Here is a 26,229-nt window from a genome sequence, read left to right on the forward strand (position 1 = left end):
ATAACACTGAAGGCAAAACCTGTTTTCAGATCTAAGTTCTTTGTCAGAGGCAAATGTAGTCTCATATAGAAATAGCAGTTTTAGCTCATATTGCCAAAGAAACTCAATATATGTTTGTCCTTTTGAGTATCCTCAGTTGCAGTTGAGCTTTGTGGCCATTTTCGATGAAATATGCCAGAATATAGAAGGTATTTTGCTAAAACAAGTTATGAGAAAACAAAGTCTGACAGAGGAGAGAGTGGATCTGCATTCCTTCACTGTATGCATGAGTGTGCTACAAGCTGACCTCTATTAGACCTCTGAGAATCCACATGGGACAGCACTGTCAGGACTGTGACAGCCACAGGAAAGGCTTTAATTGGCAGTAACACCTTATTAGATGTCAGAGAACCCAACCATGAGGCACAGAGCTGCTGGAAGCCAGGTGTCATTAGTTCCATTCCTCACAAAGCTGCACACTTAAAAAAAGTCTTCAATGGACGCAGAACTGAATGGAGTGGTGCTTCTCTGCAGAGCTGAAATTTGCAGTACCAGCAGAAACAAAAGAGGGAACAAAGTGGTGTTTGAACATGTCGGCATAAAATCAAAAGAAAAACTAATGTGAAAGAGAGAGAAGAGTTGGGACATTCATACTCATGTGATCACTTCTGATAATCATTTGATTATTTTCTACTTCTTCCAGTGCTAATCACAGAAACTCAACCTGCTCTCAACTGCCTATATTCACTAATGGAAAAAGTCATTAGATGACTGCCACACTTGTTCCATTACAGATGCTTGGAATGGAAATTGCTAATTGTTAGTGAGAATTTTCTGTGAGAATACCTTTTAATGGAAATCAACATTTGTGAAACAAAAAATCCTAGAAAGTTATTGGTTATAGTTGGAAAAAATCTATATTAGAACATGTTTCTGTTATTGATGTTTACTTTTATTATCTTGCTATGTGTAATGAAAAGTTGCAATATTCAAACCAGCAAATTGAAAAGTAACAAACTAAACTCTAAGTTACAGTGCCTTTTATTTTTTGTGATTTTACAGTAACCTTACATTGTATTTGGAGCTTCTTAGGGGATTTATCTATTAGCTTTTCTTTATTTACATTCATTTTATCAGCCAGCAAATGAGGCCTGTATAGATATGATTGTTATTTCATAAATTTCTAAGAATGAATTCAGGCTAATTTCTTGAGAATTATTATTTGTCATTCATGTAATTGATTCTCATACAAAGTAGGTTAAACTATCACTGAATGGTAATAATTACTTAATAATAATTAGGTCTCATTTGATCATCAGCTTAAATGCTGTCCTATACCAGTCAATCCCAGCCTCTGCAGAAGATTTATTCTCTAGTTTTATACCTGGGGACACTGTCCTGCTTCCCTGAGTCTGGTGACACAGGGACTCTAAGGTTTGAGTAGATGTGAAGAATAATTGCTTTGGCAACACACTATCATAATCTTTTCCAAGGATCCACAATATTGCTTTGAGTAAAATTTCCAAAACACAGTACAGCTGCGCCTTTTTTTCCATGTGGATTCACACTACTTGTGTGGATTAGTGCTTCCACTGTCTTATAGGAACAAGCACAGAGATGCCCTCCCTGTAGGTAAAACCATATGGTACGAACTGACATCAGATGAGTTTTGTTTAAAATTTCACAAAGTAAAAGCAACAAGGAGATGACTCTTCAAAAAAGACTCACTTAAGTGTCAGAGAAATTGTGGGCTAGTTGTTTTACTTGGCTTAGGTTACTTTCAGATGTGAAGCTGCTGAAAACAGTACCCCTTGTGACTGAAAATTGAATCTGAAAGTGTACCCAGCTCCTTTTTGGTGTTTAAAAATGTAAATAGAAGGAAAGATTAGCACAGTAGAAGTTGCTGAGTTTCTTTCTTTCTTACTGCCATGTCTGGTAATCACTTAGGGAATTTCCTGTGTTTTGTTTTAAATTATACATATTGTGTCTGCAGGGGACTTGTCTTTGAAAACAAGAAAATGTAAAATATTCAGGATTACAAAGCTCTGAAGTTTTTCTTGGAAACAGCATTGGTCATAGAAAGAAAATACGCATGCATAATTTTTTTCTCTTTGTATTGTGGCAGCTCTGTTGATCTTTCAGTCAGAGGCTGTATCTGGCAGTGAAAAGAAGGAAGGGAGAGTAGGCAGGGGAGGAGGCTGTGCCATAGGAAAGGCACAATCCTGCTGCCCACACCCCCATGGGCTCTGTCTCCCCGCAGGGCTACCTGGAGTTTGGTGACCAATCTGACAGTTTTTACAGTGGCAGAAAAATCCTTTTTCTGCCCAGGCATGATGGAGCAATGAGCCCTGATGTCTTTTTCAAGTTTTTTTTCCTGCTACAGCGCAACCCCCCTGACACAGCTTGATCTGGTTGGCAAGAGATCCTTTTATCCATGCGATTTAAATAAAAGAAACAAACAGAAACCCTTTTTCTGAAGCTGGCAGTACATTTAAGAAAGGGTTTAACTTCCTTCAATATCTGAGTTATGTCACTGCTTTTCTTGCCAATATTTAGTATTTGGCCAGAGTTAGGTTAAAAAAAAAATCCCCAAGAAAATGTGGAAGTGGGTTTTTATCTCAGACACGGAGGACTTGGAGGGTCAGAACTATTTTATACACATGAATCTCACTCTTCAATGGACACAGCAGCTGCTGCACAAATTCATACAGGCAAGCTGATAAAGGATGAAAGTAATTTTAGCTGAAATAAAATGTGAGAGTACAGAAGAAAAGGCTCATAAAGATGAGGGGTTAATCACTGCAGGACTCAGCTGAGATTCCAAAATAGAAAAATTGCTTTCCTGTTGCATTTTGAGAGCTTTCAAAATTCTGGTCACAGGAGGATGTTCCTCAGTAGATGGTTCTCATTAGAGTTTATTGGAAACTTCTTTGAGGAACTGTTTCCCATTGATAAATTTCATTTAATCAGAATAGATCTGGGTTTAAGTGCTCTCTGTGTCTGATTCAGTGTCCTGGAATGTAGAGCACTGAAGTTTAACCCAGATCAAATATGCATTCATTAAATCAAGTATTATCAATGATTAGGAAATAGTTATTCTGTAGCAGGGAAGTTTAAAGATGGGAAAAGTTCTCCAATTTAAACTGAAAATCAAAATTTGAAAAATGTCTGGAATCAACACATTTAAAGAAAAAATATTATTTGGGTAAATCAGATCTTTGTTTCAGTCATTTTGCAACATATTTTACTTTTGATCTTTTCAGTCCAATTAACTTGGATTGCAAAACAGACATTTTCAAGTGGAGGTGTTGCATTCCATGTTGTAAATAGCACATATTAGTAATTCTGAAACTCTCTTCCACACATTTTTCAGAACACATTACGTTTCTGAAAAGCGTGCTTTCCTAGAACCACCCCTACTTCTGAAAAATATGCCTTTCAAAAAATGGAATGGCAGACCAGCTCCAGTCCATAGAGGATGGTGTATCTGTTGGTTAGCTCTCAGAAAACAAAATCTTAAGACCACTGCTAGCTTCTGACTAAATATGCTATGTTACTTGATGACTTCTAGCATGAAACCACTAGATCTGAGTGATTTGAACCAGTGCTTTAGAAATATCTTTAGAGGAGCTAGAGGATACAGTTCATGGAAATGGATTGAGTAAATCTAGGTGTACCTGGCACATCTGCTGATGCTATACCAGCAGTTGCAGAACCTCTGAGAAGGATTTAATTTTCCACAGAAGTACTTATAAGAGAGAGGTGAAACCTTTGGGTGGTAGTGAATGAAATATGAAGTGATATTCAACATACATTTAAAGATAGTTGTAGAACCTCTATATGTGATTGGACTGTTCACACAGGGGAGTTAGCCCATCTGCTTTCAAAGATATCTTTCATTTTGTAGACCTACACTCCAATGATATAATTTGCTATAGATGGCTGATTATGAGGCTGTTTTCCACACTCCTTAATACTCAAGGCATGTGGAATCATATTTGTTTTCTTACAAGAGGTGATCTGTTGTCACCGTGTGTGCCCACCTGCTGCATAAAGGCCCACTTAGTAGTCCAAGAACTGGCAGAATGCTTTAGTGAGATAAGGAAATACAACCATTCCTCTAGGAGTGGTTCACATGGAAAAAAGCCAGTTACCTCAGGGAACCTCCTGAAAATTCTTGATTTCTTCTGAATTTTGCCTCTCAAAGACATAGGATACAAAACTGCATCATTTGGGGTCCTCTATTTTCTCAATCACAAACAGCCAGTTTAGCTATTTAGATCAAAGATACATTAATTGGTAGAGAAGAACTGAAGGGAGGAAAAATACATTTGTGTATCATAGGAATTAGTGCATTAGATAACATTCCTAAGGGATACCTTACAACGCTCTTATCCCCTGCTGCGCCTTTGTCTGAGAAGTGGCTAATGGATTCTAGAGTTTTTTCTCTTCCGTCACAGTTGCCCAGAGTTGCTGGAGTGCAGTACACAAGCAAGGTCTGTCTTTCATCCTCAAAAATGAGGTACTTTGTGGTCTCTATGCCAGAAAGAGTAACCATTACCTTGGTGCTGGATAGGCTTTTCATTACCACCCACCTCAGGAGGCTGCTGTGGCTTCAGCACAAGCTGTGTGGCCCTTCTGGCTGTGCTGGTACCGCATGCTCATTTCCTTACCTGCAGTTCCTGCCTCTATGCTCCCTAAATATCATCTCAGCTCTGCTGAGCACCATGTCAGCATTATGTTGTCCTATCGTAGATAGGATCCAAGTTGTATAGGAGACAGAGCTCTTATCCTGCAAGCTTATCTTGTATGTGCTGGAGATTTTCTTCTTTTAACTCATTTTGAGCTCCATTATGTACTGACATTAGATTGTACTTCTGAATAAAGTAACACTTTACCTCAAGCTCGTCTGATGAACACAACCTGAGGTAAAACAAAATAACTGAAATACTTCATTACTGACCCCCACATGACATCAGACCATCCAGTAATTTTTTTGTTTTCCTATATAAGCCTTTCTTAAGCCTTGTGTGAATGGTTACCTACTCTTCAGTGGCTGGAGTTGTTAGCATCTTTGAATCTTTGTTCTCTATGTTACCCATGAATTGTCACTAATAAGCTCTTAGCTCAGTAGGACTTCAAGTCTAGGACTCAGAAAAAAAGTTATGTGGGTTTTCTCCCACAATTCAAAAAGTTTCTAGATGTAATATTTGGGTACTTCAGATTGCTTTCTGAAAGCCATACTAGACTTTGGAAAAAATAGCAGATCATTAGTTCATGTATGTTAGGCCCATTCTGATGTTTTAAAAAGACTATCAGCTGTCATCCAAATCATTTTTGTGTACTGATCCAGTATCTGAAGCCTTGTTAAGTAACATGCCATCTGCTAACCTATATTTCTAGAATCCTTTAAACAGGTAATGCGAATGTATCAAATTATTCCATCTGTACTGTATCAATATATGGGAAGCTTTTTCTTACTTACAAATTTGTTTTTCAAAACAAAAAATCTCATTTTTTTTCCTTAGAGTGCACCACATTGATAATCCACTTTCCGAAGTGTTCTTAATCCTACAACACTCTAACAAAAGTAATAATTGCTAATAGAAAGAATGATTTAGGCTACATTAAATAGGTTCTGCTAAGTCTGTGTTCAACGAGACATTAAGAGAAGGAACCATTGTTACACTGACAGCCTTGCCATAGACATTGGAATCTTGAAGATTCCAAGTACAGAAACCCTTCTCAAAGGAGACCAGATTTCTGTGCTAGCTCTCATATCACACCTCACTGCATTATTATTAGTCCTGTGCCAGACAACCAGTGCTGTGTATACTGCTTCTTGCTTTGTAGATCTGGGCAGCCCATGGGATTATACTGGGGCTAAAACACATATATTTTTATTTTCATAGGCAAAAGTTATGCAGCATATAGATTGCATGACCCAGAAAGTTCTCTCTTTTGTTGAGTCAACTTTTGCTAGCTGCTTTAAATTTTGTGAATGCCTACCCAGATTATAATCATGCTCTTGCCCACTATGATAACATTAATTTTCTTAAGGCTGTTGATTCATATGGATACCCAGATGGGCAAAAATAGAATCCTTCCTGAAGCACCATGCATTCATTTACAGCCTTAGTCTTTTTCCACCAGAATCTTAATCAATAGACACTAATCACAAAAGCAGTAGCCTCAAGTATACATTGAAAAACAGCTTAGAGTCATTCATAAATGTTTCTCAAACAGTAATGTGGATTTATGTCTTCAATACTTATTAGGAAGAATTTTTAAGAGAGAAAGAAAGTTTCTAAAAAAGATGATAAATAATGCTAAAATAGACAATATATTCTAATATAAAATCAAAACAGTAAATCTTTTGCATACTATTTGGGTATATCAGAAAAAATTATTTCAAAGGAAGTCAACCAAATTAATGGAAAAGCAAAATTGTCAAACCATTGTAAAATCTGTCACAGGTATTTCAGAGGAATAATAGTTGTTTATCCCCCTGCTATTGTAAAAATATTAGAATCTGTGAAGTCACAGGCCAGTTTTCTAATCGGATGGCATTTTGAGAGCTATTTTATTTAGAGATACTGTGCATTTTAGAACCAAAGCTAAAATAAATCTGTCTTCTGGGGAGGCAAGATGGCATTCTGCTAAATGCTAAAATTTTATCATTTAAAGGGAAAAATGAAAGCAAAAAGAAAGCAGCCAGCAAAACCTAAGAGTATGAAAGCATTTGAGATCTCAGAAGGAGTTTAAATCAATGTACTGCCACAGTTAAAGCACAGATGAAAGATCCTGCTGTCTCAATTGCCAGGAAGCTACTTAGAAACTCTCACTTTGATTTTTTTTTTTTTTTTTTTTTTTTTTTTTTGGTAGTCCGTTACATTACCACTAAATGCAATATATGGGAACATCAATGCTTTGATGTTTTATAGCAACAACAAATGGAAACTAATATGGTAGAACAACAGCCAAGCTATGTGATTTGCGTTTGTATATACAAATATATAACCATCAATCTTCTTAATTCTAGACCATGTATCACTGTCACCCATCTGCTTCCTTACTGTTACTTCTGTCATCATAAAAATGTCAATTATTTTACACCCATATTCTGAAGACAGAAGTGTATATTTTGGAGGGGTGTAAAAAATGATATTTTTTTTTCTGAGCTAATGTCTCCTACCACAAATCCATCACTGGCAAAGGATTTCAGTGTGCTTTGAGACAATTTTGAATAGTAGCACAACTGCTGCCAAGCATTCAGATCTAGTCACCCCAAGAATATTTACACTTCTTGCAAAGGAACACATTATTAAAAAGGCTTGATTCTCTGACCTGCTCAGCCCTTTTGCAGAGAATTAGCAGTATATGAGATTATAGACATACTACTGCTTGTTAGTTGAAAATAATTTAGGGAAGAACTGATACAAACATATCTACATCTGCATCCTCTCTGCCACTTCAGCAGAAATCCCTGCTATTGGTAGATTAGAACAGAAAGAATGCATATGGGGACTGGTGTCCTTTTTCCTTTTTGTCCATATATAAAACTGAAGGTTGTGGGATAAGAGAGAGAGTGGTCAGAGTAGTACCTGAACAGGAATTCATTGTTTCCTCTTTCTAGTGTTTCAGGAAATATTTTCTCCTTCTCAGCATCCCCCAATGGGAATATGTAAGGACAACACTGAACAGGAATTGCTTTAGAGGGTGATCTGACTCATGACACTTTGTCCAGGTTCTGCATGGATGGCACAGGTCTTCTACATGGTCCCCCATGATATGCCACAGTTTGGACAGGCACCACTTCCATTTTTATAGATAGAAAAGCAACAATAAAATGCAATGTCTGGGTACTTTCTCCCTTGCTTCTAGAAAAATAGACTATGAACAAAACCTAAAAAAGGTCTTACACAGATGTAGCTCTCAGTAAATGGTGCAGGGTATTGTCTCAGTAAAGACTTCAGAAGTCAGCTTCTCTTTGTTGTGTAATTCTTCTGCTAAAAGCAGTTTTATAGATGATGTGGTAGTACCTGTCACTAATAATGAACTTTCACTTCAAAACATGTAAATTAAAAGTTTCAGGTTGGTGTGAATGATTGATAGCAACCGTGTAACCTGTACAATTCTTTTTACACAATAGTAATCTCCTGACAATTTACTCCATTTCCTCTAGTAAGATGTGCAATGGCTCTAGATTCCTTGACAAAGTTAGATTTGGTATTTGTGTTTATTTAATAATAGAGCAGATATATAATTTCTTATGCAAGGCATCAGCACGCCTCTCCCATCATTGCATTTTGCAAAACAGTTTTACTTAGAACTTTAGACTGTGATTCATTTTGCATCCCCATTCCCCAGTGAGATCATTTACCAGCAGCAAAACAGGCATGGCAGCTTTTAGTATCTCAGACATGTCTCGTACTGAACAGTTGTAGATTTCATAACACGGAGAGCACACTATCATTGATCATGCATAACATGTTGACCTGCTTGTCTCTTTTGGGAAGTAAGGGGCAATCACTAGAGTCTGGATATGTGTGAAAGAGGAGAAGGTCAGGTGTTAAAAATAAAATTTTAGCAATTCTACTGCCAAGGCAGTGCCAGGCAATGCAATAAAACCAAGCTTGTGCAAAACTATCTCCCTGAATATTAGTGCAATATAAGTAATATACATTACCTTTTTAAGCAGGAAAAAAAATGTAGCACTTTTCTCTTCTAGCCTGAGTTCTAGTCCAAAACTAGAGATGAACACAAGCAGGACAGAAGGACAGCACTTGTCAGCAGCAGTACAGCTAACAACTTCATTGTGATCTGAGCTTGAACTTTATTGCCATCTGGACCTCCCTCTGACCCACAGTTTGGTCACAGAGCCTGTCTCAAATCTCCCAAGGAAGAGAAAGAGAAAGCTACATTCTGCCTAAATGTTTAAGGTGAAAGCAGGGATCAGAGAACTGTTCCATGTTAATTTACTGATAAAACAGATTCATTTGGATTATTTAGGATCAAGAAATGTTAAACATGTGTCATCTCTGCCATGGGAAGTCCCAGCACTAGTGTTTACCTGAACTGATAAATAATGTGAGCAACTCATCCATACTTTATCCATTTCTTATACTTGTCCATAAGCAACCTCTGTTAGCCACAGAACACAGACTGCTGCCCTGGCACAATGTGACTGTGTGTATGCCCTCAGTTTTGAAGTTACAATTTTGTTCAGGCTTTTGCTTCAGGGCCTAAAGCGAAGCACACTTCGCTATTTGCTTGATAAATGTAGAATGCTGAGGAGAGGAGAGGAGCTGAGCAGCTTCATGCTGCTGCGCCAATTGGTGTGCAAGGCACAGAACACAGATACTACAATGGCATCCTGCTCACCTTTATCACCTGCTGATGCAGTTTCATATAACATTAAATGAGAGATGGCAGTAACCAAAAGGTTCAGTTTAAAATATTGCCATAGCTGAACTGCTCTTCCTGCTCTTCACACCCTTAAAATAAGATACCAGCAGAAGAGGGGGCTGAAGGTTTTGCTCTGCAAGGGAGGGGAAGGGTTCCTGTTCCCAGTGCAAGCAGCAGGAGCGAGGCAGGGGCTTTGATGATGTGTGGAGATGGGTCAGTTCAGTTCTTCTGTGATTTTTCCGGGTGCAGTAGTTTGAGTCTCACCTGGTCTATTGCCCAGCCACTTCTCTTGTTCTGAAAATAGAGCACGGTGTCATTTAAACTGGTGATTCAAAGGCAGCCAGGTATGATGCTAAAAACCTCTCTCTGTGATGTAGAAGTTGTCATGGCTGATGAGTCAGGGTGACCTTTTATCTTGACTGTTCACCACCTTTTAAAATGCAGCAAAGGATTCTACATTGATTCATAGAAGATACCTTAAGCCTAAAACACAAATCTCATCATCTGATACATGCAACATAAGAAATTTCAAAGCTCAGAATGTTTTGGAATTTGCTAAAAACATGGCAAAGCTATTTCTGTTGGTTTTGTATGTGTTAATGTTTGAATTTCTCTTGTTCTAGGAAAGACTCAAACACAAGCACTTGCTTTCGTCATGGTGAAATTAGTGAAAGGCATGTGTTCAATTAATTATCTGCACCATTGGACACCACAGTCATAAGGCTTCTACAGAAGAGGAGGATTGTCTGAAAACACTTGCTAATTCTGTTTCTAAGTCTTTCCACTTGGGATAACATTTTTCCTTAGTGCAGAGGTTTAATTTTTCTTTAAAAAGTGCATCTTGCCTTTGGTTCTGGAACTTACTTGACTTTCTAAGGAAGGTAAACAGTACACTCAACACAGACGCACAGGGATCAAATGTTAGCTCTTTGTGTGATATTATCTTCTGCACATTTTATATTAGTGTAATTTGTTACACTGCACCACAAGATGGAAAACAGTAAAAGCCTCGTTATTTATAAGGTTATTACAGGTATCTTCCAGTGTATCTCGTGTATTCATCCTGTCAAAATATTTCAGGATTTTCACAACAGTGCCTGAACTTGTTTCAAGTGACATGACATGGCTTTTAAATGTATTTTGTTACAGTTCTAGTACTTTTAAGAATACCTAATGAAAGTGTTACCCATGCACTAAAAAAGAAAAGAAAAAAAAAAAAAAAGAGAGAGAATCCCTTGGTGAACAAAAAGGTTTAAATAAGCATCAGCAGAGTTTTGCAGTTAAACCTGTACAGGAAATTATTATCATGTTCTCTATAATTGCTCTGGAAAAAAAAAGTCTTGAAGCTTATGGTAGGGGTGGCAGACCTAGTTAATGCCCATGCTGTTTCTCCAGAGAAACAGATTTTGTGTAATGTGAATGTGCTGCATAGAAAATGTTCTTGTGCTTAGTTTATAGTTGGCTCTTATTTTTTCCCTTATACAGGTGTAGTCTGTCATATTTGATGTGATGTCTACCTGTCCTTAGAATTGCAAATTGTATTATCACTTCTGAAAATGTGAAAAACAATTATATATTTCCTGTATTTCTAAGTGTCAATGTCAACTGCGATCTAAAGTGTGTTTTTCTTTTCAAGGACTGGATGAATTTTTGCACATGCACACATTCATGTTCTAAAATAGGTGGCAGTTGCATTGTTGTGTTCATTATGTGTGTCTGTAAGTGTAGGTATCAGCAGGGGTATTTCTTTTAGCTTTTAGAATAAAAGCTGAATCAGAGGCTGAAAACACCAGCGTATCTGGAATATCAGAGCTTTTACAGGGACTGACAATTAATTATAGTCATCCAATCCTGCACCTCATCACTGGTGGATGATTATAGTTTAGTTAGTGAGAAGATGTTCTGAGAAGAGTCAGAATTTTTTATTCACTTGTTAGGTTGGGGATCTCTCTGCATTTAAATCTGCATATCCACAAAATGGTTCAGAAGAATCCCTGTAAATGGTCAGACTGTTCTCTGCTGTGAGTCATTTTGTGTTTACATATTAAGCTCTGCATGTCAGGGAATCATGTATATTTCATGTATATATTTATATATAACTAAAGTTTAGTTAATGAGAAGATGTTCTTCTAAACTATCTAAAATCAAGTGGCCTGACCTCCCAGTATCACTGGATAGCAAATGGTGATTAGCAGAATGAGACCATTCTGTTCTCAGTCTGGCGGTGCTCACGCCATACTAACAGGTTTGTTCAGTGGGTGCTGTTTGCTGAGACTCTTCTGTCGGAAACAGAATCTCCTCAGGGAAATCCAGTGAAAAGACAAGAGGCTACGGACACAAACTGAAACAGAAATTCCATTTAATATAAGAAGCCACAAGGGAGATTAAATACTGGACCAAGTTCCCTGGAGAGGTTCCCTATAGTTGTCCTTGAAGATACTCAAACCTTGACAGAGGTTTTGAGTTGCCTCCTCTATTAAGCCTTCTTTGAGCTGGGAGGTTGGACAAGACACTCTCTAGAGATATCTTGCAACGTCATCAAGTTCATGGTTCTGTGATTTGTTTAACTGTGACTAAACTAGAGATGTCTGTGACTCCTGAACAGAGCAATCTGGGGAATGCCACTGGCTGTCTGCAGGCAAAGGTCTGAGTGTAGCTGGTGGCTTGGCAGTGTGCCTACATGCTAAGCATCAGTGCAACAGAAGGCACACTTAGGTCTGGGTGTGCAAGCTTACTTCTAAACAGGTCTAGTCTAAGGGCTGTCATTAGGAAACCTATGCATAACTAATGTTATTAAGTTTGGGGGGGTTTTTTCTAAACTGCAGTGGTGGTATAAGAACATAAGATTAAACAGCCAATATCCTGAATTCTCATAGTTCTTTCCCAGTGAAGTTGTAGAAGAGTCATCTGATATTGAGTAAGTTTAAAGAGCTTGTTAATTTCATATAGTCCTCTTCCAGGATGTTACTGATAAGTGACTTATATTTTCTAGGTATGCAGTGCAATCCAGAATCAAGATTTCACTGTAATAGATGACTACTGCACTGGACTGCAAGCTCTTCTTTACCTGAAAAGCATTGAGGAACTTGAAGACTGGAGTGGTCAGAGTCCTGCAACTGTGTGCCATCAGAAAGGAAAGCCAGTACCTAGGATTGCTGATCTGGTGGGCAAGGTATGTTGGTTCACTGCCATCGCTGTGTAATGACACTCTGTTTTTTAATGCAATTCCATCCATGATCATTGCATTTAGTTTCTGCTACTTACCTTGGTTAACCACTGCTGCTGTCACAATTAAGTCACCAAGTCTTTTTCCTTCTGAGTATTAACAAATATCTGAATTCTGCTTAAAGAAACTTGAAATTACTTGATATAGGATAGCATTTTTACTATAAATGTGATCTCTTCATTTCATTCAATACATCATGTCTTTAAAAAGATGTAGGATACAAAATTACAAATGCTTTCGAACAAGTTCTGGAACGGCTTATTTTAGTGAAACTCAATTCAGATCAGTACTAATACTGCCACCAGAGGTTCTTGGCTGTTCCAACCAGGGTGCAACATTCAGGAGACATGAAAGCCCCATTGCACTAGGCCTCATCAGCTGAGAGGGCTTGTGACAAACCATCTGTGAGTTGGAACACTGGACCAAGTAAGAGTGTTTCTTCGATCATCGTACTTGAGCATCTCATGGTCTTTTGAGTGTGCTGACTCCCAAATCCTCTGCACAACAGAGGAACAGTAACACTTAAGAATTTAATAGATTCCTCAACATCTTCTAAACCTAGAAACTCTGTGGTGGAATAGGAATTTAAACTATGGTCTCTCTGAAATCCTAATCTCTGGACTGTCTTTACCCTCTGTTCTAGTAGTTCTTTGCTACAATAGCATCTCTGGAGATTTTGGCCAGATGCAGTGGGCTGCAGCTGCCCCAGCTCTGCCAAGAGCACTGGAGCACTGGCTGATTCGCGCTGAGAAGCAGGGAGGTGTAGCAAGACGAACCTCTTTTAGGGAATGGCACTTCAAGGTCCAACCAGGTGTTCCAGCAGAGACTCAAGAACGGTGCTCCGAGCCTATATTCACAGGGTTGACTAGCCTGGATCAGTGCTGTTGCTCCAAGAGCAACTAACCTCTCTGCAGGCTAGCTCAGGACCAAGCTGAGCCTGTGTCTTAGGACTCACCTTTTATTGGCCCCCTGGTCCTGCTCATGCGCAGTGGGGGCCTGCCCTAACCAGGCACAGGTGGGCTTGACACAAGCTCACACCCACTACCTGACAATCACTGGCACCTGGTTGCCTCATTTCACTACAGGGAGGTGTAACTGGCTTCCTAGGGATGCCCGCTGCCTACTGCTCTAAGCAAAATACCTGCACAGCAGGGAGGCTGAACTTTTGTTTCTGGTTACTAGGGGGGATCACTTTGAAGATTGCTTGAGTTATACATCATGCCTATTGATTATCCTTCCAAAAATCTGATATAACGCTGTTGTGAAAGTTGTTAAAAGTAAAGAATTACAAAAGAATAGGATTTAAACTGTCAAATGCCTCCAAATCTCTGCTTATCATTGCTGATGACTGGAGTTGGATTTAGCAGGAGATTAGAGACTCCTATATTGTTGTTCTCTGTGGAGCTCTGAAAATTATAATATTACCTTCCAGGAGAAAAGACAATCCTATTCCTAAAGCTCAGGATAATACGCTGCTTAAAAATAAAACAAGATATAAGCAGTTTCATTTTCATCTGCTTATGTTAAGCAGTTAAACCAGGCTCAAGGGGTTCTATCTAAACTTCCTTTAGCACCTGTAGAAACACGCAAAGCATTTCCAACTCATGTAACTGAGATTTGTAGTTCTTCTTTAAAGCTGTATTCAGTGTTCTCTTTGTATTATCTTTGTATTTTACTAAACAGACAACCATTGTCAAAAGTGTTTTTCGTGACCTTTTGAATGGGAAAAAAATTATAATTCTTAGTCTTTTCTACTTGTCACTACATCAGTAATTAACTTTAAAAAGGTATTGTGAAAAGAAGCTTTAAGGAAGCATTTAATAATTAAAGGAATCTTAACCTGAAGCAGGTCACATGAAAATAATGAAAAACAAAGCACTGTAATCCTGGCTGGCTGGTTCTGTTAGACTTTTAAAAGGAAAAAGGCATACAGAACATAACTGATTATGTATTTGATTGCCCTTAGCACTGAGTTATATCATTGGATCATTGCTACTAAATAATAACATATAAAGGTAACCAGACTGCATCACTGAGAATGTAGTGATGTATTTTAGGCATAAACTCAGGATGGTTCTTTGTCCAGGAATGAACATTCAAGGGAGAAGGAAGGAAAATAGTACAACTTGGGTAAAAGGAAATACCATGATAAATGATCCTACTAGGGGCAATCAAATACAAAGGCTTGATATCATTAATATTTATAATATCATAATTAGCAAGACTGTGCCTAAGCAGTGTTATTAGTGTAACTAATTATGTTATCATAAACTATGTTTGCAGTATTATAGGAACCAGTATTCTTACCTTCATAAATTATTATCAATATTGGATTTCATGTACTTGTGCCTAGTAAATTTAGTTAAGAACTGTAGCTTCATCTAGATTCAAATACAAGTATGTAGATTACCCAGCAGCAGGGCATAATGCATAATTCTGATTCTCTTTCTAAAACAAATTCTCTAGAAAGTGGGTTCCTTCTGTCTGTTTGGAAAAGAGAAGATAGCCTGTTAATGTGATGTATATTTTCTCATCAGTGAAAGCAATGTGTAGGAATGTATATGTTATACATGGAGTAAAATGTGACACTCAAAATCATGTGTTAGAATTTTAAAAACTTAGAAGGAGCTGTCCATGTTTGTATTAGTATTATTGTGGGATGAAATGAAGTTTCTTCAGTAAGATCCTGTGAGACACTAAACAGCCTTTTCATTAAAAAAAAAAGAAGATGCTAATTTTGCTATGTTGCATTTTGTGTGCAGTAAATGTAAAAAATTAAAGGAATCATCCATCAATTTGTTACAAAATTCCTATTTATTTTTTTAGAGAATCATGAGGATAAGAAATTCCAGCAATTGACAATTTAATGAGAAGGAACTGAGGGACAAGAATTATTTTTGACAGCACCAAGAACCACTTGCCTTCTGATTGTATACAAATTCATTGAGCCTGTCCCAGTTTTGAATATATTACAGATTTCAGACTGGTGCTATTCCCAGCTCAGTTTGTTTTAATAGTATATATTCTGATTCACAGCAATATTGAATGTTAATATCAATATTTTTATATAATAGTGCACTATTCTTTTGATAATTTATATTCTGGTTTCAGCATCAAACAGATGTTGAGTACAGAGTGTTGCCACAGGAGAGTGATATGGTAATATTTTGGTTTGAAATATCATAGTATTAGATGACCAGAGTAAACTAAAAGATAAACACTTTTTTCTAAGTGTATTTGGGACATCAAGCTGAAGCTGTCTTGCCATGTGGACCCAGATCAATGACAAACTGAACAGCTGTCATCCTCAGTTGATACCATTTCATTCCTAAACAAAGAATACTAAAAATACTCTGCTGACTAATGTAATATGATAAGCATTTAATGGCAAACATAACTTTTGACTGAAAAACAGAATCATGTTGATTAGTACCTGCTAATGCTTCTATATTAATGAAACAAATACTTTCATTTGATAATGTATGGTCCTTAACATGTGAGAAGCATCATAGCACTGGCAAATACTTTGGAAACTTCATGCTATTTTTATGTTTTTCACTGCAGCAGAATGTACTTTGTGGTTTATAGACCCTAAATTTATCATCTCAGGCAGCTAGAGGATATTTTCTTATAGTCTTTTCAGTAGCACTAGCTCTTTTCCCATTTGCTAACACAGCAAATGCTGGAGTCAATACTTGCCATTGTCCAAGATATGACTTGTGGTACTTCACTGCCTGTAATAGCAGTGAGATTCCCTCTTAGAAATGCCAACCAGTCATGGCTTCTAGTCACCAAGTGGTACTCTTTTCCATAGATCCACCAATTTTATTCATTCTTTCCTGTGGTTGTAGGCTTACCCATAGCTGCTCTAAAGACAGTCCTAGCACAAATGCTGCATCAGACTCACAAAGGTGGGTGAAGGGGTGAAGCCAGTCCTTTGGGCTTTCTTCTGCATTGCTTTTCTGATGGCTTATTTAGTTGTGGGGGTTTTTGTTTGGTTGTTTTTTGGTTTTTGTTTTTCTGTGGGAGGACCTGGTATTTGAAGCTTTGACATTGATGTCTTTCATTAACATCACCTCGGAATCACCTTTCCATTAAATGCATAGAATAAAACTTGTCAGCTTGTCTCAGCTATAATCTCAGCTTGCAAAACTCAACACTGAAATGAGGGAATGGCAAGATAATGATGACACTGCTTCTCACTGACTCCCTTGAGGAAGAACTTTTGTAAATGCACACTTACCTCAGCATGATTTTAGGACGGAGATCAAGTGTATGATGCAGCCAGTCAAACAGTTAAGATGTAGAGCATCCTCTTAAACTGCAAAGTTATTATGATGGCTGCATAAAAGAGGAGAGCAGAAGCAGTATCCTTATAATAGAAAATTAAATAATTATGTTTTTAAATAGTGATTCTGAGCTTCTCATAAAGGTACATGACCAGGAGTGAGAAACATAACTGTTCTCACAAGATAGCTGGATAAGTACAGTATTCCCCAGATGTGCAATTTGATCTGTTTGTAGTCTCTCTCTCACCTTGACTGTTTATTACAGGGCTCATATTAGTTGCTCACTGATTTTACTCCAGAGAGCTGAAGTACTTATGTCTCAGAAATTCACCAATGTCAGTTGGTGGTTAGAGAAGTGGTATAGTGTTTTTCTGTATAAACTTCCACCCAATGTCAGGTCTACAAAGGATACTTAACACAGTGGCCTCTATACATGTCAGGTAGCTTAATATTAAAAATATGAGAATTTATTCAGTTGGTAGGTGTGGGTTTATAGAAAGAGGTAAATATATATGGATGTTTAATACCTATCTTTCAGCACCAGAAATTTTGCAAAAACTGATGTTTGTTGGATCATGTCTAAAGGTTTAAAAATTAAAAAGAAATAAAAGTAATAATTTAAGCATCTTGATTTCAGAAATATCCAAAACAAACTGGCTTTCATAGTGGATTCTCCTTAACTGTTAAGATTGTGCTGTATTGAAAATATTAAAACTGTAGCTGACAAAAACACACATATGGATGGTAGTTCTGTACAGCAGACAGACAGACAGATGAGAGAGAATGATCTTGAACATGCATAATGAACAACTTCAGTGGAAATACTCATCACCTTAAATTTAGCCAGCTGGCTATTTTGTTTTCTGAATGCATGGGCTTCCCATTAAGACTAAAATATACACTTCCTTTGAGAACCTATTGGTGCTAAAAGCTGAGCTGTCGAATGGTACAAACCTGCTAAATTCTAACTTGAGTGCAGTCAAATCTAAAGAGCTTTTTGTATGGCACAGTTAAAAACCCTTGCCATACCATCAAGATTTTATAAAAAATATTACATTTCATACAAAACATTAAATAAAATATTAACGCTCATCCATGCAAGAGTGCTATTGCAATGTATGCACCAAGTTTTGGCTGCCTTCAGATTCTTCAAGACTTCTGATTGCATTCTGCTTTCTCCCTTCATTTTTGGAAGTGCTTCTTATTCAGGAAGGCAAGTTTGTCCAGTACAATAAAGAACTGTCACCTTGTTTCCAGCACTGCATGAAGAAAACAGAACAAATTATATTTGTGGCCATGTTCAGAAATACAGACCATCTCATAATATGGAAGTGTATTGCAATAAAAAATTAACATGGATAAAGAAAACCTTTTTCCCACATTGCAATCACCAGTTCTGAAGAGTCAGAAGGCAAAAAAAAAAAAAAAAAAAAAAAAAGAAATTATTATTTTAGGCTATTTGATCCTTTTTCCCTTTAGCTTGCACCTGAAATGTAGCTCTCAGCCAGACAAAGCCCAGTTAAGTGTAAGCCAGTATTGATCAAGAAACCTCTTGGTTTATGATATTATGGGAACTGTGCATCAGCATACTCAGACACTCAGTATGTTGTTGCACTGCTTGTTGGGTTGACTGAAAATAAGTCTATGGCAAAATATATCTGAAACAGCATCTGCAGGCAGATAGGGAAGAAAATCCTTTCCTCTTGCTTCCCCCTCTCAGTCTTGTACTTTATCCCCTGACTTGATGAAGGGTCTCCACAGGGATGGCTCCAGGTGGGAGCCTGATGGTCCCTCTGTGGAGCCTCAACAGCAGAGTTTCAGGCAGTGCCAGAAGAGCACTGAAACCTCTGCACTGCACCATGCCAGTCACACTTACCAGGTTTGCTGCCATCGTTCCCATTTTTTGCAAGCCAAAAACAATTACGAGTAATCCTTGGCCTGACCAATTTGTAGAAAAAATGACCTCCCTAACTGTTTGGTTTATTGATTTGTTGGTTTTTTTTATTTAGTCCATCCCCTCCACCACCAACTGGTCCATCATGGAGGTTTATGTTGTGATTATACACAGTGCTGTTTCTCACAGAGACTGCAGGTTGTTACATAAAATGGATCTCCCCTAACAGTAAAGACATTTGCAGTGGAAATGGATAAAAAAATATTATTAAAGGTGATTTAAAGTAGCTTAATCTTTGTGGGGTTTATATGTACTGTATGCTAAATTTGCTTCTAGCAATAAGTTTAAAGTTTTGTGTTCACAGCCAGTAGATGTGACAATTAAGAAAAAATCATATTCATGTTTACTCCATGGCTGTGGCAGTTTTACTGTATTCACTACTGGCATTGGACATCAAGCCAGAAAAGTCCACCTCCTGATGTAGAAAGATTTTTTTTCAAAAATCCAGGCACTGCCAAAAATACATAATTCTTTTTTTGTACTCTGCAGTTTGTTTTACTTAGCAAAACGGCCTGGTCATACCCTGCAGCATGCATTCATTACAGTGATCTTTGACTGGCAGATGCAGAGTAATAAGATGCAGATTTTAGTGCTTATTATAATACCCTGTCCAAAAACAACTTGACAAATTTGTGATTTCGACAGTATCTCATTTTGCTGGCTGCAGTGCTCTGTGATTGCCTGGTCCACGTGGCTTCCAGATTATGCATACCACCAATACTGCTCATTAAAATGGCCACAGTTCACCAGTTTCGGTAGCTTGGAACGAACTTGGAATGAATTATTATACAACAAAGAGGCTGCTGTCATGCAGAACAAAAGACAAGCAAAAGAGAGCTTTGGCTTAATGAGGCTAAGTGAGTGTCTCCCCTGCATCACCAGCTACTTGATGGCCTTTGAGCATGGATTTTTTTCTCCACAGGCCAAAACCTTTGGTCTATTATTTTGTGTTTATGCACCTTGAGGCTAATATACATTTTAATATGCTGCACATGGAGAAAAAAATCAACCATTAGATTAGAACATGTGCACTCCCTGTTAAGTTAATGACAGCCGAACATAGAGATAAATTTAGGTTTTCATATTTAATTATAGCACAGCACAGTACGTTTAGCAAGGATAAATTGCACTATTATTATGCTTCATTTTTTTTGACATCTCTTCATATTAACCATGTGCACGTACCCCCATTTCCTCCCCAATGTCACGCATAACGTCTCTGTGTATCATCCTTCTCTAAGACAAAAATTTCTTATTCTGTACAGTTGTATGTGTATTGTTGTATGTTACCTAGGGTTGGCTTGCTGGTCAGATAAAATCATTCAAAACACCCTTGTGTTAGGTTGTCTACATAAGTGATAAGGACAGAAACATTCAAAGAACTGGCCTGCATGGCCAGACAGTGTTTCTCACATCTGTTTCCAGAGCAGGGGGTCCCAGCCCTTCTCCCATGGTGATGTTGATGGTGATGTTAGAGTATTTGTTATTACCTGAGAGAGCTTTTAGGTTTGCTTTCAGCTCTGGGCTGAGCTATTCTGGTAGCTGTGGTTTGTGAAAAATGTGTTTGCATGCTTCAGAAAATTAAAGAAATACTGTTGTTTTCCAAAGTGGATTAGAGCAGGTAATAACTCATAGAAAGAAGATGTTCTTCCTCCCACTGTGTATATAAGCAAGTAGAAGATATTATGCTACAGGCTTATTCTGAGATTATTCCTTATTGGATAGTTGTTTCATGACAAAAGACACTGTGGCTTGATGACCAGAGGGTCATGACAGGAATAATAATCACCATATGAAAGTGTGTCTGGATCTCGGTGATAAAGCATTCCTCATCACAATCAGTCAGCACTTGCTGGTGCAAGAATTTTCCTCAATGGCATAGATCATCTTTTTCATATTCATTGAGAGCAAATCAGTCTCTCTCTCTCCCCCTCTTTCTCCAACCTTCAGTTTGTACCAGCTTTTACTGCCAAAGAGATTTTCTTTGTTAGGTGAAACCCACCTAGTTTGGGGATGTTTAGGACACTGCAGTATTTGCAGGTTTGTTATTAGTTCAGACCCTTATTCTTTGAGTCCTCACTGAGTCAGTAGTGATCTGATAGCAAATTGTCTAGAGTCTAAGCACTAGAAAATGTGTCAGCAATTAATTTATGTGTGCAAAACTCTTCTCTATCATTTTGTAAGCACAGGTTTTGATGCAAGCTGCATCCATGAAAGCAAGATTGCACCTTTCAAGTTGTGAGGTATAATTACAAGCATGAGAACTTGAAGATATAAAAGTCTTCCTCTAAAATCTACCCCGAGTGGGAGAAGTAATTTATTAGAAATATTGTATATTTCCAAGCTGTACATCTAACCTTTTCTTTTATTCATTAAGCACTGGTAAATATTATACAAGTGGTAGTCTACAAAGTTGCAGGCTATGTTCTGCAGGCATCCAGACTTCACATGTCTTAAAAACATCTATGCAGTCAGAAATGTCTCTTCTGTATCTGCAGGTAGCTATCATTAGTAAAACCTACTTTTATTTCTGTGTTCCTATTTGGTTTATGGTACTGGTCACAGATGTCCTCACTGATATGCCTGTGAAGACTTGGTCATTTAGCTTGTGAAAGAATCCCATTAAGCTTTTCATCTGAAACACCTGCTTACTTGGATAGCAAGGTGCTCTGTGGACCACAGTGCTGCTCCATGCAAGGAAAATGCAAAACAAAGTCCATGGTACCAGACATGGACTATATATTCATTTTAGCCCTTTTTTCCAAGATTTCTGTTATTTTTATCCTGGTTTTGAGAGGAATTTTGACTACATCTCTTAATTCTCTTAGAAACAGATTTGGCCCTTAAGCACAGCCTTTAGTGTAGCGACATGCACAGATGGAGGAGATATCTAGGAGTCACTTATGGGGAGAGGCTAAAGAACCTAAAACTCTTAAGTGTCCATATGTTGTTCCCAAATGATGCAGATATACAGAAGAGGTGGACACCCCAGTGGTCTACAAATATTTGAAGTATGCAAACAATAGAGAGAGGGGGATTTTATGATGTAGAGTAAGAACTCAACCAAGACTGATAACTGGACTTGGGAAAAAAAAAAAAAAAAAAAAAAAAAAAAAAGATGTTCAACAGAAGCAGGAGAAAAAAATTTAAAAAAATATCCTGAGTGGTAAGAAAGAATTTTTTTTGTAGAAATGATGCGAGTTCTGTGCTGGGTTGTTGAGATTAAAGGTAGGAAGGACTTTTAAAACTTGAATACATGAAGTCTAACAGAAACACTGCTGGGAGAAATTTCAAGTTGCCAGCAGCATGAGCTGGACTTGTAGACTTTTCCTATTCGTTTTGCACAAGCTACCCTGTGCAAGCTGCCTTTCTGCTGTGCACTGAGGTCTGTCCTTGCAAGCCACTGCATTCTAATGAAGTGTTCAGATAGTGACTGTCACAGTTTTAGCCAATAAGTAGGTGACAGATGCTCTCTATTATTCCCCCACTACCCTCCCAGTGGAAGATTAAAAAAGGAATAAGGGAGAGAGACTTTAAGGCTGGAACAAGGTTTAATGAAGTAGTAATAATGATAGTGAGTAACAAATATATACAAATACATAGATATGGAACCCATGCTCCTCGGTTGGTAACTACTTCCCAACCATGAAAGTCCCACATTGCAGTCAGCAGCAGACGGTGATGGCTGACTCCTGGATCCCAGTCACAGTCTGCAACAGCCTTGGAGAAGCCAACCAAGTCCTACTTGGGAAGGCAGGAGAGGGTCACCTCTCTTGATGAACAATGTTCTCCTGTGATAAGGGAACAAGTGGCAGCAAGAGTGATGACAAACAGACCCCAACCCAGCTAGCACACCAGCCATCAAGGCCAGGAGAGGGCTCTCTTAGGAGCTGTTTTGTACTGAGGACCATGGGCAGAAGTGCTGTGGTTGGTCCCTGTGGGTCCCCTGACCCACCCTGTCCTCCCCATGGGCACAGCTGCTCCCCCACTGCCACAGCTTGGCAGCAGCTGGAGGGGGCCCAGCAGCCTCAGCTCAGGATAACTGCAGGAAGTTTTTTATCCTGGTCCTCTCAAATGAGGACACTGACTCAATGTATGACACTGGAGCTAACAGTATCTGATAACATTCAATTGAAATGTCTTTTTTTCTTAAAGACTAAGATCAGACTTAAGGAATATGATTATTCCCTTTCCCACCTATTTTTATTAGAAGCAATAGAGCTATAAAAAAACCTTGAAGGTTTTTCTGTAATCTTGTGTAGGTTTTCAGCCAACCACATGGATGCCTCAGCAGTCAGAGCAGTATTTTCTGAGTTTTTATGGACAGATGAGTTAAAAATGTCTTTCTGTTTCTTTACCCATTAGTCATACATTGGCACAGAGCAACTGCCCCCAGTAACTCAACAAAGCTGTTGGACACACAGTTTCTAAATGTAGGAGCTAAGAAAAGAGATTTCTGAACTTTTCTGACCTAGTAATGCTGTACAGAATTCATTAAGGCCCAAGAATTGTGTTTGGGTTGTTCCAGGGAACAATTATGTCTATCCTGTAATCTGCTGCTCTGCAGCACATTGGGGCTCTGTAATAGTTTGAAGGGGCCTAGCAAGAATTTTATTGATTTCTTGGGATCTCGTTCAGGCTGATTGCACTTGGGTACTCTGATGGTTGATGTTTAGGAACACCTACCCTAGCTGTTATTAAGAAGGTGGGTCTGATCCTTACATAGGTAAGACCTTGTTTACCCTTCATTCAAGTCAGCAGACAAGTTTTAATGAAATAGGTCCCTTTCATTTTTTTATGCCACAGCTGATTTTGATTGTCAGATTTAGAACTATCCAGTGTGAGTGAGTCACTGTATAACCAAAATATTGGTCAGGATATGTCATATCATATACCTGTTCTTTCATTAATCATTTTGTCTCCTTCCTGTTTGACTGCTTGGAAAAATTTATATATATTTTTCTAATCCTATGTTGTATTTCTTCTGAGTTTTTTTTATTTGTTGATTTACTTATACATAAAAATCTATAAAATACCTTCTTGTTTTATACAGTATGTCTGGATTAATGGGAAACCCAGAAGCATATCACCAAAATAGTAAATTTTTTTAAAGATCATTCAAGTTGAGCCTTGAGTTCAGACTAGCTGAGTTCTAGAACCAACTGACTATAATTTTAATTATTTATACTACCCATCATTACAGCATAGAGAATTATATCCTAGATGTTATACATTACTATTTTCTGAATAGTTGTGCTTTCATTTAAAATATTAAATATATGCCAAAGGCATCTTTTCCAATTCCAGACCAGAAGTCTAATCCAGACTCTACAGCAGTTTTTCACTGCCTTTGCTGAGCCTTCTTTCAAATGCAGAGCACTTGTGATGTTTTAAAGCATCCATTTCAAAAAATGTCCATTTCTAAATTTAAAATGAGAGGGCTCATTGTGAACCCACAAAGATCTGTAAGAGCAAATATGGCTACATTGTCTCTTCTACTGAAAATGTATCACCAAACTGTAAACAAGCCAGGTGCCATTTATATTAGCATAATTGATACTCTGAAACCTCTAAGCTTACCCGTGAAAGTAGAAGCAAAAAGAAATCCTTTGGTGTCTGTAGCATGAGTGTGCCTTTCATGATCAACATTTATAAAAGAGAGACAAGTGAGCATCATGTCTCATTCTGGGTGATACAGAGAAGGCCTAATAAATGCTCCACAACTCCCCCTTCTCTCTTCCCAACAAAGTCATAATCATTCATTTGCTAGAATGTAGACATTTTGTTAGCAATTTTATCATAGCTTGGTTTTTGACCTTCAGAGCCTGGGTTTGTGGGTGGTCTTCCGTGCCTGCTGCTGGATTTTGGACTTAATTACCAGGATAAAGCAGATGGAGGAGAAACTTAGCATTCACTTAGCATTTACTAACTTAGCATTTTCTGTAGGACTTAATTTATTTCTCTGCTGTTTATCACTGAGATATTTTTATCTACATAGTGTGAATTGTTTGAAAAGGTATTTATAACAACATTTGAGTGATGAACGTGCAGTCTGAAAAACTTGAAAGTCTGCCTCTCTTTAAAATTAAAAAGCAAAGCAAAACAAAACATTTCCTTCCCATCCAGTCTGTGTCTCTAGTTGTCTAGTTCCTAAATGGCAGTTTGGGAAGGGGGTGCCTCTGTGAAGTCATGGACACTAATTTGTCTGTATAAGTGCTGGTATATAATTCAGCACATTTTGGGAATATAATTTTTAGTGCAGAACTGAGCATTTATTTTGCAGTGGAGTCTTAACACAGGCTATAGCAAGCATCCAACTTAACTGTCCAAATACTATCCCCAGCTTGTCTGTAGAGAGAGGTTTCAATCTGCAGTAGCTGACTGGCTGAAGTTCCCTTAGGGAGTGCAGTCCCCAACTGTAAGAGTTGAAGTCATAAATCAGGACATCAGAATAGTTGAATGCTGCACACTCAGAGTAGGATTTATTTGCCTACAGTTGTGGTTTAAGACATTACTGGTATCTGAGGCATCTGTGCACATCTGGATCTTGCAGCATGGTACTAGAGGACTGTGTTGGGGCAGGTGAACCCTTTCCTGCCCAGAAGCTTAGTGTGGTTCAGACACTGAAAGCAGAAACACACAGCCAAAAAAATGGATGCAGAAAGCTGTTTCCTAAAGCATATGCACAGGGAAGCCATTCCTTCTCCAGCAGGATCAAAGAGTCTTAAGTGAAATACTGGCCAGAATTACTGCTCCTAGGGGTGAATAGGTCAGGCTGAAAGGGTTGAGGCATTTGCCCAAAATGTCATTCAATGCTTTTGAACTTTTTGAATGAAAAAATGTATGTGCAGCAATGCATATGTGTGTGTGTGTGTACAAGAGGGTTTTTTTCTTGTTTCTGTTTCTCAACTGTTCCATACATATGTCCTGAAATTCCAGCAAGGTTCCCTATTGCTCGAGCCAGGGGTGCAGGAAAAGCAAAAGCCTGGATTCTACAGCTTATGTGGCCATCTTGTGTGGTCACCCTCCCCCAAAATAGTGTCAGGAACAGAGGTTGATCCTCAACATTTGTTTTAGACACCTAAAACAGAGAACAGTGACCAGCCACGTTTAAGCCCATCTAGCTCCAAGACAAGTGTCTGCTGTTAGATCCTGTCCCAGTTGACTGATGTTCATTTAGAGAGTGGAACTGGATCAGGATATGACCTATATGACCTACACTTATTCGATATTTGCTTCCACATCTGTACTAGAATAAATGGTAATTAAGTTAAAATTAATTTTAATTTCATCCAAGGTTATCAATGTTCATTTAGCCAGGAAATACTCAGTCACTGCTGTGAAGGGAACTGCTCTGCAACATCCATTGCTTT

General features: G+C 38.1%; 1 protein-coding gene across 1 annotated transcript in view; it reads left to right on the top strand.

Moving 5' to 3' along the window:
* DPYD (dihydropyrimidine dehydrogenase) overlaps positions 1–26,229 on the top strand; it is a 340,069-nt gene that overhangs the window by 282,513 nt on the left and 31,327 nt on the right. Inside the window, exon 20 of the mRNA XM_030455551.1 lies at positions 12,380–12,559. Coding sequence (XP_030311411.1) covers positions 12,380–12,559 — 180 coding nt within the window. The remainder of the gene's footprint in view (positions 1–12,379; positions 12,560–26,229) is intronic.

The sequence above is a fragment of the Calypte anna genome, chromosome 8, assembly GCF_003957555.1.
Source record: "Calypte anna isolate BGI_N300 chromosome 8, bCalAnn1_v1.p, whole genome shotgun sequence".
Taxonomy (NCBI): Eukaryota; Metazoa; Chordata; class Aves; order Apodiformes; family Trochilidae; genus Calypte; species Calypte anna.